The 18,737-nt window shown below is 37.4% G+C and overlaps 1 protein-coding gene across 6 annotated transcripts in view; it reads left to right on the forward strand.

The window, feature by feature from the left end:
• Window positions 1-18,737, forward strand: part of SCAPER (S-phase cyclin A associated protein in the ER) — a 345,099-nt gene that overhangs the window by 304,543 nt on the left and 21,819 nt on the right. For all 6 annotated transcript variants that reach the window (XM_073303508.2, XM_073303509.2, XM_073303513.2 and 3 more), the window contains 2 exons: window positions 5,054-5,291; window positions 8,312-8,461. In XM_073303508.2, the coding sequence (XP_073159609.1) occupies window positions 5,054-5,291; window positions 8,312-8,461 (388 nt within the window). The remainder of the gene's footprint in view (window positions 1-5,053; window positions 5,292-8,311; window positions 8,462-18,737) is intronic.

The raw sequence follows: 18,737 nt of genomic DNA on the forward strand, positions 1-18,737 counted from the left end.
GCATTAAAAAAACGAATGGGATAAGCACTATCTCCAGCTCATTTTCTTCCAAATAGTCACAATACTCAGTACCAGGGTCAAACCTTAACTGCTGAAGAAGAGGAGTTGGCTATGACATGGACATCCAGCAATCATCCCTCCATAATGCCGACTATAATAAACTTCAGAGCTAAGGGTGAACCAGTCAAGAAATATCTGTTTGCTGATGATGTTTTAAAGAAAGTTACACCAGTGAACTGGTGGAAGTCACTTAAGCACTTGGATTCAGAGACAATTGAAGTGGTAATCTCACTTTTAACAGCAGTAGCTTCTTCTGCCAGTGTAGAAAGACTATTTTCTTCCTTCGGACTAATTCATTCCAAATTGAGAAATCCTTTGGGACCTGAAAAAGCAGGAAAATTTGTTTTGTCTTTTCCAGATTAAGAACAAACAGAAAAATGAAGGTGAAGATGACTGAGTTAGCTGCAGAAGCCAATATTTTAAGTTTCTTGTGTTGACCTGGCTGACATAGTTTATTTAATTTTGGGGTTTTTTAAAAAAAATATATTTCATTTAACTATTTTAGTTAAAAACAGTTTTAACAAAAACAAACCTGATTTTTAAAAACTTGAATGTTTAACTAAATTCAAAAATTCATATGCTTGTTTTGTTAAAATATTCTATGTTTGCTGTTGAAGAGAGAAATCCAGAATACATACGTTGTTGTTTTAGTTAAATAAAACAATTTAAATGTCTGTCTGCTGATGTTATCCTCCTAATACAGCATGGCAAGAAAATCCTCCAAATATTAGTGATTAACCTGTTGAATTGGAGATAGTTCACCTCCCAATGACTTCATAAATAGCTGCTTCAGTTACCTTTAGTAAATGAAATAACCAGTCATTCATTTTCTGATATAGCTATAAAACTAATCTGAAAAGGTTTCAAAATAAATCATTTTAAAAATGAATAATGTGTACCTTCTAAAAATGAAACCTACATCTATCTCTGATTTGTGAAGAATATGTATTAAGAGTATAACAACCAACAAGAATGCACTTTTTGTAGAAATCCATGATTAAATTGAGTCTTCCTGACTAGTGTAGGATGAAAAAATAGGATGAATATATCCAGTAGATCATAACCTTTGCAAAGATGTTACATGGCATATCTAGAATAAAACATATTCCAGTTATGTCATATTTACTTTCAGAAGCATATTTCCATAAAGCATTATGGGGTACAACATCACAGTAACAATTTACACCCACTTTGCATTCATTTTATGCTGTTTTAAATGGAGAATCTGGGTCAGTGTCTTTTATCCATGTTAAATTTTAAAACACACAACATTTTCTAGATTTTAATCACCTGAAATTTTGAACATGGAAAAAAAAAACCTCCCCCACCATTCCCTTTCACTGTCCACTCCCCTGTATCTCACCCAGGTATAACTGCCCACTCACTCATCCCCTTTGGACTTGCTCAAGTATGCAAAGTGGAGAGGAACTCCACTTTGATGCGCATCATAAGATCTGGTAGAAGAGATCCCTCCAATGGACCTCCCACACCTATCTGATTTAAACCTTTAGTGCTTGTTCACAGCCCAAAATTATCACTAAAACAATGTGTTTCAGTAGAGTCCAGCTAGCATCAGACATTATACTTTCTACACACAAATTTTACATCTTTAAAAATAACTCAGACATTAGATAGAATATCTGGAAATGAACATGCAGGGGAACCAACTAGTTCCGCCCACCCCTCAGCCATATAATCTATCATCACTCACTATCTCTGCACCTGACTTCTGCTGTCCACCCAAGCCTAGCGTTGCCACGTAAAATGTACAAAACTATATGCCAAGGCAAAGTAACAAACTACTAGAAACTAAAACCCATTTCTTATTCAAAAGATCCATTTCCAATATACTGTATTATAGCTATGTAATATATACTATATCCAATATATTAAAGCACTGACCTATACTACAGCTATGTGGAATATGCATTCTATTGTGGGTATGCTTAAAGGGACATTATCAAAGTTAGTACATCCTAATTTTAATTTACCTGTAAACCTGATGGTTATAGCTGGGTATATACCACTTACTGCAGCTCAGTTGCTTTCTCTTTCTCTCTCTCTCTGTTTGCACCTTACATATTCTAAGAAAATCTCACCAGGACTGACTAAATAAAAGTAAAAATAGCATTAGCTAATCTACTTGCTCCCCAGAAACAAATGTATAATGAACTCTATAGGGAAATAACTGCAATGGCGCTGTTTCTTTATGTTTGGGACCCTGGCTAAGTGTTGTTTGTTTGTTTTCAATAGTTTAATGTGTATTAATCAGTCATAGAAGGGTAAATATAAAAGTAATATATAATAACTAAGATGGATTAATCAGGTATGTTAAATACATATTCTTAAAATCTTAATTAGCATCCTTTTAAGTTGACATAACAAATTACCAAAACAAACAATCCTACTTATAAAACCATAATCATACCCTATATGTTTTCCAGCAATAATGACAAATTGTCTTTGCCAGAGAATTTTAAGAACTCACCATGATTTATTTCTGCTTAATAATACAAAAATTGACCTACATTTTCTTCAGCTACAAGCTCTGCTTTATTATGTTGTCTTGAGTTTGTGCTTTTAATTACATCCACATCTTGAGATATGTTTATTAGAAAAATGAGTATCAGGTGAAATCCATCTAAGAAGATTAAATACAGTTCTGTTAATAAGCTCCTTATTTCACACTCTAATGTGCTTCGAGATCCCACAAAAGAAAGAGCAGTAAAGGTACAACATATAGGAGTTGATTTCACAAGTAAAGTTATACAAGTATGTTGAAAAATCCCAAAAGTGAAGGCAGGGGCATTTGTTACCAATTTGGATTCACCTTTTCTACCCAAGGAACAATAATTTTCTATTATAAACACAAACCCCCATTGATATAGGGATATCCATCTGTAACCTGGTGCTTTCTTATTCACTTTGGTTCTTCACTAGTAAACAGTTAAGCACCAGCACAAGATGATGGTGACCGAAAGCCTGGCAGTTGTTCAGAAGCACATAGGAAATCAGGTGGTGGTTTCAATCCACTTCTTAGTAGATAAATGTCCACATCACAAAAACTAATCTTAGATGTTATTATCTGACACTCCTGTTGGCAGTCTCCTAAAGACAAAGGAATCACAATACCAAATCAGACCACTGGTTCATGTAATCTGGTATCCTGTGTTTGACCGTGACCAGTACCAGATGCTTCTAATTAAGGTTCTAGAATCCCCTTAATGGACAATTAGGAAATAATCTGTCCAGAGGGAAGTTCCTGACAGTGAGTACATTGTTATCCATATAAATAACTAATCCTTTTTTAATCCTTCTGAGGTCTTGTATTTCTTGTGACAGTGAGTTCCATGGGTTGACTATTTGTTGAATCAAAATGTATTTCCTTTTATACATTTTAATTGAAATTTCTTGACTTTCATTTTCATTTTTGTTTTATTATGAGAAAGGGTAAATAAGTGTACCCTTACTCAATTTACCTTTTCTCTACCATTCATTGTTTTATATATCTCTTGTATGTCCTCTATTATGTGTAAATTTACTAATCTTTTCAATCTCTTTTAGTGTGGAAGTCTCCCATGTGTCTATCATTTTAGATCCCCATCTATGTACCCCCCTATTTGATCCTTTTTATTTTTTGATTGGGTGACCGGAACTGACCACAGTATCCGAGGTGAAGAACTGCTATTAATTTTTGTAATGACATAATATGTTAATACTATTTTTTATTACATCCTAGCATTGGATTGTTGTTTTGACTGCCACTGCACATTAAACAGAGGTTTTCACTGAGCTCTCTCAGTGCAAGGCTCAGTACTTTTCCTTAGGGGTTAAATTTAGAACCCTGCAGCATGTATAAGTAGTTCAAATAATCTCTTCCAATGTGCATTACCTTATATTTGTCAGTGTTTAATCGCATCCTGCTGTCCATTAGGTCTCTTCTGGAGTTTTCATAGTCTTCTCTAATAATGACTGTCCTAAATACATTTGTTTCACCTGCAGATTTTATCACTTCACTGTTACACCCTCTTTTCCACATTATTAAGTATGTGAAACAACACCAGTTCTGATATAGATCAATGAGAAAACTCACTGTTAACCATTTGCCCTGTTGAAAATCGACCATTTACTCCTACTCTCTGTTTTCTGTCTCTTTGTCATTGCAGAACTTTCACCCCAAGACTACTTAGTTTTCTCAGTAGACTCTTATGAGGGGCGATGTCAAAGGCTTGTTTAAAAGTTCAGATTAATTAAAACTGTCAATTTTCTTTTAACCATAGATTTTTTGCATCCACAAGAAATTCTGGTAGATTGAAGAAGCATGGTTTTCCTTTACACAAATTGTACTAGTTTGTCCTTTTTCCTTAGGTTTTGCTACCCTGCAGTCTTCTAATATAGTAGCTGATTTTAATAAGAGGCTGCATATTTTTGTTTGCAGGTCACCCATTTCATTCTTAAATTCCTTCAGAACTCTCAGATGAATATCATCTGATCCTGGTATCTTGTTGCTATTTAATATATCAATTTGTTCCAGCCACCGTCTCTTTGTCAGTTATGGTGGTGAGGGTCCCAAAGGAGCTCCTCCACCTCTGCCAGCTATTGTCATAAAGAAACTGACCTTGAGCATAGGGGTGTTGGCTAAATATATGTATGAGAGATGTGCAAGGAGCTACTATGATTCAAGTGGTCATAACTTTCAAGTTATGGAGTTCCTGTCGGGTATCACACTGGTAGGAACCTAGGAGTGGAATCAGAGATCAATATCTTTGGAGAAAGATACTTAAAGATAGCTGTATAATTATCTAGAGAGACTTTATATATAAATGAGGGTATATTGTCAAACATTTTGTGGAAATACTACGGTTTCCTGACATCATATAGACATCAGATTTTTTCATATTTAACTGTTTACTTGTTTTCTTCTGTTTGACATATTAAAAATGTTAGCTCTCGTGGTAGTTTTGTTTTAGACAGTTTAATGTTTCTTTGGCAGGTCCTGGACCATATTTGACAATACACATCAGGATCCCACAGGACTAACTGCAGTCCTTCAAACTACAGATCTAGTTGGAGTCTTGCATATGCTGTACTGTATTCTTTTCCATGGCACAATCTCAGACCCAAACATGGCAAGTCCTAAAGAGAGTTATACAGAGAACACAATCCAGGTTGCTATTCAGAGTTTACGTTTCTTCAGTAGCTTTGCAGTTCTTGATTTGCCAGCTTTTCAGGTAACAATTTTTGCTTTTTTAACTTATGATTAAAATTAGAACATACGAAAGCTTATGCCCAAATACATTGGTTAGTCTCTAAGGTGCCACAAGGACTCCTTGTTGTTTTCGCTTATATATTGTTGTGTACATTTTCTTTTAATTTAGCTAAACACATATAAATGTATTTAAAATTAACTTGAGGAAGAGTCACAAAGGAAGTAAGTACTCTTTGTTCTTATTTCTGCATGCATCGAATTGCTATTTGTTAATGTTATTTCCATTGTCTAACTATGGGAAATAATAAATGCAATCTATTTTTTTTATTATAAGGTAGACATACAGAAGACACACACTAAACTGAATATACAACATTACCATTTTGGTCCACTGATTTTGAGGGTGACCAGTATGTTATATATCAAATCTAATCGCCTGTGTTACGAGCTTGCAAACCTTATGTGTCAAGGTCCACAAACAGCTTTTTTGTTTTGTTTTTGGAATGGGAAATGGCTTATTTGTATGATACTGTGAGCTGCTTAGGTGCCTTGAGTTGATGGCTGCATCTCTAGATCACACTGTGTTTAAGTGTGACTTGCCACGTACTTGAATTTAAGATGGTACAACAGCTAGAAAAACACTATCTTTTAAAATTCCTTAGGAAAAAAACATTTTAGTTTTGCAGGTGGGGACAAAATCTCTCTTGAAATTTTAATTTTGTAAAATAAAATACATGTGTTGCCCATTTTTGACTTATTCAAGCCACAAAAATAGACCATTTTTATAGGAAAACTATCTCAGATTGGTTTCATTAAAAAAAGGAAGAAGAAATTTGTCTGGCAATTAGTCCATAATGCAAATTAATAACTTTTCCACTTTAAGAAAAAAATAATATTAAAATATTCCAGAAATAAATGAGTAAAAGTTTTTATTAATGTGAGGTGAAATTGCAAATAACATTGCTTTGTAAAACTGCTTTGCTAACAATGAATCTCATGCAGTATATCAAATGAAGTTTTTATGTATAATGGATACATTTGTCCAATCATATCGTGCATCATGGGCTCCTGTCTGCACTGTGCTGAAATGAGCAGGAGTTTTGCCTGAGTGAAGAATGCAGAATAATCCGCCCTCAACTCCCACTTCTTGATTTTTAGTTTTAGTACAACTAATAGCCCTAATCTAACAACTAGTTCTGTGCAGGAAGACCCGTTCATCCACATAGATCCAGTTGCAGAATTAAGGCCACTCTGTTGGGGGGGGCAAATTTCCAAAAAGTATAAGTTATTTCATATGTAAATCCTGCATCTATGTGCACAACCATGTGCATTTATGCTTTGTAGAGCCGTGTGTTATAGAACTGATTGTATTAAGTACAGTATAACAATTACTGTCTCTGTGAATCTGAGATGGGCTTCAGTTCAATTCAGCATTTTCTTTACCTGCTTTGCTGAATTGGGGTCATAGTATTGCTTTGATGGACAGAATCACTATTCCATTCTTAGTAACTATTTGTCTCCATCTGTTAATGTTAACTATTTAGTTAATGTTAAAAATGCTTATTATTGTCCCTCCTGACACTTAGGAACTGTAGCAGACTATAAGGTAGGAAAGAAAGAAATCATAGTTTATGTACTGCCTGATGATTATTAGCTCTCAGGAATAATTTTATCATGTAATAGTAAGGCCATAGAACAGTTTTCTTATTAAAAGAAGAGGTCCAGTATGGCACAGTATGAATTAATATCAACACAGATAATCCCCTGGCTCATGGGTGTGTACGTCATTTAACTTGACAGTCCAAACAATTGAAAGATGGTAGTGAGAAACAATACACAGGATACTGAATTACTATTAATTCAGGCTAAAGAGGAAGCATAGTTTCCTTGAAAAATTAGTTTAACTTTTATACACAAACTCATGTGCCCCTTGGCCTGTTGTTATCAGAGAAGGTTAAACACAGAGCATTAGGTCACAGCGTGCATGACATGACTAATTAAGTAAGGGCTGGACCCAAAAACATATTGCTACATGATGTAAAGTAGCAAATAGATACTATATTATGTTTTGAAGCTTGAAAGTATAACAACTTATTGGGGGTATTAACTATGGAGATGGAAGATATCCATTGCTGGTTTTTTAAAACAAAAATTCCATTTTTCTGGGCTGAATTTTGATTACGGTAAAACCTAACTCTAGCATACTTAGATTTATGTACATATAGTCCACACAGAAAGAAAGAAAAAACTTTCAGATGAAAGATATTTTCCCACAGGCCTGTGCTGTTGTTTCATTAGAGTTAGTAGACTGTCATGCTCATTCCTTATGCTTCAGTTTTCCCCTTTGCCCTTTTGTCGCTCTGTCTGTTTGACATGTTTATTAAATAGAGGCTGTAGGCTGCACAGATAAAATCTAATTCTCCTGAATCTCCACACTACAGCAATTTGCCTACTTTCAGAAAGTATCCCAAAAAAGAATTGCAGCTGATGGTTGTCTTCTTTTGGATGTTTTCAACTTTTGAAAGTGTTTGTTTGAAAAGTTATTCGTTGTTATTTATCTTTCTTTTCCGTTCAGAACACACAGATATTAATGAGAAATGTATTTTGCTCTTTTGCAAAAATTGGGAATGATTTGTTTTCCTTTGCTTATTACTGAGAATTATTATTAGTATTAAGTTTTCCCGGAACATGTTCTCCATATTTAATGAAATTGGCTACTTAATGCTAACGGAATGCCAACTGAGAAGAATCCAAATTTTTCTTTGCCCATTTAAAATTAAAATTCAGTTTTATTTACAGTGGCATTTATCCTATTAATTAACATCCTACTGATAAGTTGCTGAAAAAGTTAAGGGGGGCGGGGCAGGGGTTCATTTGGCATTTTTTTACCACAACCATTATACAATCAAAAGTATAACCAAAATCTTACTTGAATACTTTCTGATAACATTGAAGAGGATGTGTTTTGTAATTTCACCTCTCATTTGTTTCAGTTAGTCCCTATAATATATTGCTAGGTTATGATTTCATGTTTTCTGTCAGTCTATTGTAGGTGCTGAGGGCCTTTCCCTTGCATTCCGTCACATTATCAGCTCTTTGCTGTGGTACTGTTCTCAGCATACCTGTGAAGAACTGCTACATGAAGTCATTGTTTGTGTTGGGTATTTTACAGTCAACCATCCAGATAATCAGGTAAGGAAATCAGAAAATGTGATTGGGATTATTGTGCACATGTTTAGGCCCTGATTCTGAAATACTTAATTACGTGAGTAGTGCCGTTGAGGCTGATGTGGTTCCTCATGTGTGTAAGTTTATGTACATACATAAGCATCTGTAAGATTGGAGCCTAAGTTTTGTATTAGGACAAAAGACTAAATGAGGAATGCAAAGGGGGACATCATTTCTTTTTGATATTTATTTATTTTTTATGGTTGGTACTCCTGTGCTTGAGATACTCATAGCACTGACCAGCCATAATTAGGCCTGGTCACTGCCAAAACAGGACTGTTGACAAATATGTTTTTCATGTCCACAAGGGTGTTATATTTTGTGTTCATATATTTTCCTTTTATCCTTTCCTGTTGGATAAACGTTTGTACCAGAGAGAAGGCCAAATCCTACCTTTAGATATATGCAAATGCAAATCTCCTGGAAGCCAATAAGAGCTGTGCATGCATATCTGATAATAGAATTTATCCCTTGTTCTTCATTCTGCTATTAATTTTAACCTTACAATTTGTACTAAATTATATTAATAGTGCACTGGTCTCTCTGATTCCTGCGGGAATGACTCTTACATTCTGTTTTAGTTGCAAAACATAACCTGATATTACAACATTGGAAATCCCCTTCAACTTCCTGGACACTGCAGTCCACAGCTATAATGGACTCCCTGAACTCACACACTAGAAAGAACTGCTTACAAAATAATCAGGATGTAAAACTTTGAGGATATTTGGAGTCGGGGTATACCAGAGTGTAAATCAGGGCAGAACTTCGCCCTTGCTCTTTAGTTTTGAATACTTGGGCCTGACTGTGTGTGTGTACATAGAAATTGTATTATGTTGCATCATCCTTTGATATTATTCAGTTATACAGTGTATTTTACAGTGTCATTTGCCTTATTACTCCTTTATGTCTGTTTCTGCTCTGCCCCTTTTCTGTTAAACTATTTTATTCAGAATTAGAAGTTTAATCCCCTCCATAAATTGAAGAGCAGATGTAAGTGAATGTTTCAACTTGTCGGTATAAGTTTTTTTGTTTTTTTTTTTTAAACCTTTTGAACTATGATGGTAGGGCTGTCAACTGCAATTTGAACATTGTAATATCTTAGGGCTGACAATGCAGTAAAAAATGTAATTTCAGCGGTTTTGGCCACAGCTTCAGAGAAACTGCTGCAGCCCGGCTACCGTGTGAAGCCAAATCCTAATTCAGGATCCAAAAGTTACCTGGCACTGATCCCTCAGAAAACTGACTCCAAGGATGGTCCTGTGTTTTGCAGGGCTAATGTTAAGTAACTTTTGGAACTTGAATCAGGATTAGACTCCATTGAAGCAGAAATCGAAAAGTCCTGTGGAGACACTGCTCTTTCACACAGACTGCCTGCAGGTGGTATTTTTGTAATGTGTTCATTTTGAGAGCAGAGTGGTATTGCTGAGCTTTCCAGATTCCCGCTGCAGTGTAACTAGTCTTGTTGGTATACAGAAGTGCCAGTGAACTCCATCTTCCTTTTCTCTCTACTCCAAGAATTCTTTTTTTGGCTCACAAATATAAACAGATGTGATCCATTGGAAAAGGGACATGCACCGTTAATGTGCCAATAATAGCGCGGAAGAGGAACCTCTTTCCAGAGATGTCAGTTGCAGTGCTCTACAGTGCCCATTGCTGTTTAGTTTTGTGCCCTAGGGCAAAGCTCCACCAGCTTGTAAGCAGGCACAATGCCACCCTAGCAGATGGCTATGGGGAGTAGGTAGCCGAAAGATAAAGTATGTGCATAAATGTGTTTGTCTGAGGGCATGATTCTCAGCTGGTGATGTTGCAGTCCGTCTAAATCTTCAGCATCTGCACTTGTGGTTAAAGTCATGTGCCATCACTAATGTAGAACTACCTCTGAACTGGATTAAATTTGAGGATTAATAATAACTTCTTCACCTACATAAAACAATTTTAGGTCCTTGCTAAAATAAGCACGGTACTGGTCAGGCAGTGGAGGTAGTATAACATAGTGGACTGCTTGGTGTCACTTCTTCAAACTATTTATTTCTGTTAGAGATGTGCAAAATTAGGGGTCATTTTGTGAGCATTTCATTTATAAAAATGGCAATTTTCGTTTAATGCTTTGCAAATTTTTTTTCAAAAATCAGTTTTCTCAAGCAAAAACATGTTTTCACCCTGTTCACAATTTGTTGAAGACTACCAAGATCCCACACCTTTTAAAACCACCCTTCAGCCTGTGGCGTAATATTTATGAGATCTCCAACTAGATGGGATACAGGTTTTGCTTTTATGTCATAGAATCTGGTAATTTGTTATTTAATTTTTTAAAAATCCACATGTATTTTAAACGGTCAAATTTTGCTCCTTAGAGAAAACAGATATTCATGCCTCCTGGTCTGTTCTAATCTTAAAAAAAAAAGAAAAAACTGATCCCTGAGTCAACTTGTTTCTCTTTCCTTCTGTAGGACCATTCATGTAGGCTCAAATAAGGAGCATTTCTTTACCTCAAGTTGGACCCTTTAGGCTTTAACACCTTTTCAGAAAGTTACCTGCCTGTATTGTGAGGATAAGGGCAATAACTGAGTTTCTCTTTTACCCTGTTTAAGCATAGACTGTCTCTGGCCAGCTAGTAATAAAATCAGGTACCAAACAGGCACTGGGATTTGCGTGCAACTGTTATTTTCATATACTAGTAGTGCTGTGGTTCCCAGTAATGAAGTGATGTCTTCCATGATACAGGAAGTGCTTCTGGCTCATTTATTACCACTATAATGTAAGTTCCTGAACTTTCTGTTTTTACATTAACATTTGTGCAATGCTAGTTTTAAAAAAATCAATATATTCCTGAAGCAGAAGCCAAATAATAAATGCTCTAAAACAGTAAACATTAGCCTCATTAAAGATGCTGGAGTGTTGTAAGCAAGACACAAGAAGTAATTCTTCTGTTCTACTCTGCGCTGATTAGACCTCAGCTGGAGTATTGTGCCCAGTTCTAGGTACCACATTTCAGGAAAGATGTGGACAAATTGGAGAAAGTCCAAAGAAGAGCAACAAAAATGATTAAAAGTCTAGAAAGCATTACCTTATGAGAGAAGATTGAAAAAATTGGCTTTGTTTAGTCTGGAGAAGAGAAGACTAAGCAGGGAGATGATAGTGATTTTCAAGTACATAAAAGATTATTATAAGGAGGAGGGACAAAAATTGTTCTCATTAACCTCTGAGGATAGGACAAGAAGCAATGGGCTTACATTGTAGCAAGGGTGGTTTAGGTTGGACATTAGGAAAGACTTTCTAACTGTCAGGGTAGTCAAGGACTGGAATAAATTGCTTTGGAAGGTTGTGGAATCTCTGTCATTGGCGATTTAAAGGCAGGTTAGACAAACACCTGTCAGGGATGGTCTAGATCATTGGTTCTCAAAGCCAGCCCGCCGCTCATTCAGGGAAAGCCCCTGGCAGGCCGGACCGGATTGTTTACCTGCCGCGTCCTCAGGTTCAGCCAATTGCGGCTCCCACTGGCCGCGTTTTGCCGCTCCAGGCCAATGGGGGCTGTGGGAAGGGCGGCCAGCATGTCACTTGGCCTGTGCCGCTTCCTGCAGCACCCATTGGCCTGGAGCAGCGAACCGCAGCCAGTGGGAGCTGCGATCGGCCGAACCTGCAGACGTGGCTGATAAACAAACTGGTCCGGCGCGCCAGGGGCTTTCCCTGAAGGAGCGGCAGACCAGCTTTGAGAACCACTGGTCTAGATAATATTTAGTCCTGCTTTGAGTGCAGGGAACGGGACTAGAAGACCTCTCAAGGTCTGTTCCAGTTCTATGATTCTGTGCTCCAAGAAGTCAAAGCATGTATCCCAGATTTCACTGAAGACGACAAATATTCCTTCGATCAGAGGTGGGCAGACTACGGCCCGCTGGCCACATCCGTCCCAGGGGACCCTCCTGCCCGGCCCTGAGCTTCTGGCCCGGGAGGCTAGTCCCTGGCCCCTCCCCAACTGTTCCTCCTCCACCGCAGCCTCAGCTCACTGCGCTGCCGGTGCAGTGCTCTGGGCGGCAGGGCTGCGAGCTCCTGGGGCAGTGCAACTGCAGAGCCCGGCCTGACCCAGTGTCTGTGCTGTGCAGTGGCATGGCTGGCTCCAGCCAAGCGGCGCGGCTGTAACGCCGCCAGCCACCATTGCTCCAGGCAGCGCGGTAAGGGGGCAGGGAGTGGGGGGGGGGTGGATAGGGGGCAGGGGGGTTTGGGGGTGGTGGTCAGGGGGCGAGGGTGTGGATAGAGGTCGGGGCGGTCAGAGGGCGGGGAACAGGGGCTTGAATGGCGGCAGGAGTCCCGGGGGGGGCAGTCAGGAAGGAGGGAGGGTTGGATGGGGCGACGGGGGGCAGTCAGAGGACAGGGAGCAGGGGGGAGTGGATGAGGCAGGGGTCCTGGGGTGGGGGGCTGTCAGAGAACGGGGGGGTTGGATGGGGCAGGAGTTTGGGGGTGGGGAGGACGGCATCAGGGGGTGAGAAGTTGGGGGGTGGATGGAGGGGGAGGCAGGCCACATCTGGCTGTTTGGGGAGGCACAGCCTCCCCTAACAGGCCCTCCATAAAAGTTCCAAAATCCGATGCGGCCCTTGGGCCAAAAAGTTTGCCCGCCCCTGCCTTATATCCTGGTAACTGTGTTTGTATATTCATCAAGCACATTTTAAGGGACCATTGACTGGGATATTTCATATCAGCCTTCTGATTGCTCCTGCAGTCAAATAAATGTTTGTTGTGGTTTGTTTGTAGTTTAAACATGTCTTTTCCTCTGTAGATTCTTAGTCCCTTATTATCTCTTGTAAATTTCAATTACCTGCTTACTCACAAGAACAAGGCAGACAAATAGCATGGTATATTACAGTGTGTCTGTGTACATTCACATGTATGCCTACAAGCACAGACACAAAACCCAGTATGATGAGTGGGACAAAGAAGCAGCGATCTTATTATTCAGAGTTTGGCAGCCCCTATTTTAGAGGCTGGACAGATTTTTCAGCAGAGGACATTTTCAAATAAGAATGTTATTGGTAAGGTATGTTATATTTTGGGTCTGCCAACCTTGACATTGTCTCTTGAAAAGTAATACAGTGGAGTCCTGATTTAAATAACGAAATAACTTTTGGTCTGTGCAACCAAATAATCGCTGCAAGCAGTGATCAGGATAAAGGGATTCTCTTTTGTTTGGAGCATATTTGATAAGTTTATTTTAAAATTAGTATGACTTTCTGACATTGCCCACATTTATTGTATTGGTAATATTGTTTTTTCATATCCTGTTCTAATCTTCATAAAGCTTTTTTCAGGGCCACTGCTATCACTGAATGAAATAAATGGGTTATGAAACTAAAAAATTTTAAAAGCAAACAGTCCTTTAATATGTTAAATGCTTTAGCATCATTAGTCGAGAATAAACTGCACTGTCTGTTTTGTATCAGCACGTGAACTTTTATTTACTGTAGGGTTAGACAGCTTGCATTTTTACAGGACAAGAATTCTGTAATCATGCGCTAGTGTAAGATTGCTTTATTAGGCATCTGCTTTGCATAAAGTATGGTCAGTGAAACTGGTTCTCTTTATTTGTCACCATTTAGTCTATTAACTTAAGAAAACAGGTCCCATGATACTAAAGATGCACTCAAAATAATAATAAAAATAAAAATAATGTCCCTATCTTTGATTAAGCCAATCATCTACTTACTATAGGATTAGAGTTTCTAATTAAAATATTGTTGTTAATTAAAAAATCCTCTCGTATTTTATTACATTTTCATTCCCTTTTCTACTTTGTCTGATTTAATTATTATAATGAACGTAATTGGTATGTGCTGTTAACCATATACTTCATTTGCATTTTATATTGGATAATTGAATGTAGCCTGATAATTAAATTAACACAAATGACAGATGATTTGGCTTCCTTCACATTACTGTTTGGGGAATAAAAATCTTTGCATATTCATTATAGTTAGGGAATATACTTAATTTGGAAAATCTTTTCAAATTAAAGACCTTAGACCCATGATCTTGCATCAAAAGGCTCCAAAAGAAGTTGCACTGTTCATCTATCTAGTTGTGCCTGTATCATAAATCTAGTTTTATTACTTACAGGAATTAACACAAACAATGTATTTAAACTGCTTTTGTGTAAGTCTGACTCACTTTGGGTATTGGCAATATGATACAGAGCCTTATACCTCTAAATTATCAATCTGAAGCATGATATTATTAGGTCACTGGGTATAAACTCCCCATTTATTGGCTCAAGAAAAGTCATTTAGATTTAAAATGTTTTTATTGTAAATTCATATATAATTTATAACATTGATGGATTACAATAAACCATCTGTTGAAAATAGGAATGCATATATTAAAGGGTCGGTTTTCATTGAATATTGTCATCTACCTACTAGGACACAGCAATAGCATTTTTAATGTGGAAATTTGAATGCAAAACTGACAGAAACTTTTGTACAAGTATAACACCAACTGTAATTTGAAAATGAAAAAAGACCAGTGAACTTTTCAATAGAGGAGTTTCTCCTTTCTTAAAACTATTACACGTCACACAGCAGTAATATCACTGGTATAAATATAATGCTAAAAGAAACAAAGAGTAAACACTTTGTTTCAACTATTTAACATAAAGTTAAAAAAAACAAAAAGGCCATAAAATTGTAAAATGGTGTTAAATGACATTTACATTCACTTTAAAGCCACTTCACATTGTCAGAGTGGTGTAAAGTGGCCATTAGTGTAAATGAGAATCAAGCCCAAATTTTTAAAGGAACCTCAACCTACCTTTAAAATTTGCATTTGATTTTTTTTAATCCAGTCCTTTGTGAGATTATTTTGACATCTAGCTGTGTGATTTACAGGCACAAATACTGGTTGCATGTGTGGGGAATATGTTCAGTCATGTTTATCAAAGTTGCTGATAAATTCTTTCATTTCCATGATCTTCCTAAATTAATATTTGCAAATTTGTAATATTTAAATAGTTGTGTAACTGAAAAAGCACAATTACTGTGTTATTAAATATATTGTTTCTGTGGCATGAAATGGTACTTGCTAGTAGATACTTATTTACTATTTTACACTTCTTGGCATTAGCTGGAGCTTGAGGAAGAAGCAGCAAAGCATAACTGTAAAAGTTAATTATGCCAAGTTTTACTTCATAATGTTTTCCAAGCATAGGTTGAGATTTTCATAGCAGTGCAGGGGATTTATCTTGAGTGGAAAATGTATGGCTAAATCCCCTGCACTGCCTTGAAAATTTCAGCCATAGTGTCTGACATCCTTTATTATTCTGAAATGTTAAATTATGACAGGCGCGATATAGCTAGTATTTACTATCAGTTTTCCATACATACCAGTTCTTAGAACTGTGTAAGAGGATGTTTGTTTACTGGGGACCTTGTGTACCTGGCTGTTCGCCAGCATGCAAAAGAGGAAAAGACGTGGAATAAAGGGGCAAAAGGGCCTCTAACCCATGGAAGGGAGTGCAAAGCCGTGTACCTCACTCTCTCCCTTACTCAAAGCAAAGGAAACCCACTGCATGAGTGAGGGAAAAGGAATGGAGCTAGGGAGCAGTTAACTCTAAGCAGCATGCTCCTTCTGAAACAGTATTTCTACCAGAGGAGCCAACTGAAGTTACTGCTGCTAAGAGAAGCATCAGGTATCATAGCAAGTGTCTAAAAAGACTTTGTCAACTTAAAAATCACAATTTTGTCTGAAAATAATTTCCCGTTGTTTTACAGGTAACAACTAAGTTTTAATTTTTGTAGGTGGTTTATGTTGTGCATTTGATAGCACTTTCTGTGTATAATTTTCACTGTTTCCCTACTGTAGTCTCAGTGTCCACTGTTGTCTGCATCAGTCTTTCAACAACAGAGAAGAGCAACACTTTTAATAATAGATTAAAGGGATTATAAAACCACATAAATTGACAGGGAGGCTTGAAGGACAGGTGTAGGAAAGAGGTTGGAGACCCCATCAGTGGTTTTGTTGGTGGAGTTGATTATTAATTTTTTGTTATAGTCGCATTGCTGCTGGGGTAATTGTGAGGCATTGGGAGTTCACCCAGACCAGTAAGGGGTTGTGTCACCACCTGCCCTGTAACCCTGAGTGCTTCACTTTTTTATCCTTCAGTCTGAAATACTGTACTGAGATGCATGTGTAATAAAACAAGATTAAGTTTATTTACAAAGAACAGATATTTAAGTAATACCAAGTAGAAGTAATTGAGATAGAAATGGTTACAAACAAAAGTAAAAATATGCTTCTAAGATTAAAACCTAATTAAACAAACTAGAGCCTTTTGTTCAAAGCAGTTTCTCACCACAGTTGTTCTTCCAGCATGGCTGGCCAGTTCTTAGCCAGGATGCAACACAGGGCTCAAAGCACTTGGTTTCTTTGGCTCTTCAGGTGAACGATGCCATAATGGATTTTTCTCTCTGCTTATATCCTCAGCGATTATCTGTGTTTTCAAAGTCAGGAAGCCTTCCTGGGTGCTCAGCTTGCTATGTCCACCAGGGAGCTGATGCCATGTTAATTTTTGCAGTCTCCTCTTCCCTCCTCCCCCCATCTGGATAGTTAAGTGGCAATCTCCTCCACTCACTAGTTTGATGGTTTTATTTATCTTTTATGTAAATGTACTTCATTGTCTCTTCTTGCTCAGTTTTCCACTGGAGACCATTCAAGCACATGGGACCACATTCCTTTGTCTAGGGAACGGTGCATGAGACCTACCTGCCAAACACATTTCAATAACCTATTTCCAGTACATATTTATTATTTTCATATATCACTTGCATATCCATCACACAGTAATATTAATGCCACTGTGTTACCAGTTTGCATATGATACCTTCCATGACAACTTTTAGATACAGATTATGACAGCAGTGAGTTGGGGTACATGGAGCCGCTCAGACAGCTTAGACTACTAGGGAGCCTCTTGCCCTCTGGCAGTGGGGTATTATTAGGGTCCTAGTAGTGCTCTCGTTGAGTTGATTTTTAGGAATTAATTTTATTTTTTAAGAATCTAACAAGGCGACCTTCCGCATGGGATGGGTGCTCTCTTTTTGTAATTAGTAAAAATCTCGGTAAAAAAATAAATAAATAGTACCCCAAACTACTTTTAGCTCTTTTTTTTTTAAACTACGTAGATTTCATATTGATAGTGTTCTTTTTACATAGGACTTTAAACACCAATTTGACTATTTATAGCCGAATTGTTTACAATCTTATGGTACTAAAAAAAAAACTTTTTTTTTTTTAATTGGAACCATAAAAATCATTGCGGATGTTCTTGAATACTTTAACGTGTTCACAAGTCATATGGTGTGTTGTAGTCTTGATAAACCAGAAATAATCCACATGTAATAGAACTCATTGGCTTAAAATGGAGCAAATTAAAACACAGCTTTAGTGTCTTAGTGAGTTTTACATAACCCAAGAGGAGTTTAAGTGGACAAAGGCCTTCAATAAGAATGGTTTTCCACTCTAGATACAATTGGGGAAGCAAAGGGAACATCTTGTAGATAATTTGTCAAGACATTTTTGTAGTATTGTAGCATCGTGGATGAACAAAAACATGGTGCAAAAAATGTACTCTAAAAAGAGTGAAAATTTTCAAACTGCTGTGCCTAAAATGCAATAAATGACAGTGACCATGGGTAATTCAAATAAGGCAAGATCTTCAATAGCTTTGTAGGTTAACTGCACTGATAAAACACCAAAGTGGGTCCTGTGCTTTGTGGGATATTGACATATCTGAGCAAAGATTTTATGATGATGAACCGTAGTTACATTCAGTTAAGGATTTCTGGTTTCTGTCATTTTGAATCATCTGCAGAATAAACTTAGGCACTGACATGGTGAAAAGTACTACTTTTTCCAGCCTTAAAAATGTAGCCCCTAACTGAATCTTGAAGTTGGACAGAATTCTAAGGTGAAAAAGGGGGCTGGGCACAGCCTTGAGTTAATCCACTAGTCTCTGGAGGACTAGGTTCTAATCTTAGGTCAGAAATAAAATGATCTTGGTGGCCTCAGCTTATTCCCTAGTGGACACTTGTCCATGTCAAAAAAAACACCACAGAGTTTGGCATGATTCTGCTTAATAGGCAGTTTCTTCTCAGCCGAGACCCAATCCTGGAATATGATGGGTTTGGCCAGTCAGGATAGAGCTACTTTGGCAAAGATGTATGAATAAGCTTGCATGACACTTGTCTTTACTCTG

This window comes from Lepidochelys kempii, chromosome 10, assembly GCF_965140285.1.
Source record: "Lepidochelys kempii isolate rLepKem1 chromosome 10, rLepKem1.hap1, whole genome shotgun sequence".
Classification (NCBI taxonomy): Eukaryota; Metazoa; Chordata; order Testudines; family Cheloniidae; genus Lepidochelys; species Lepidochelys kempii.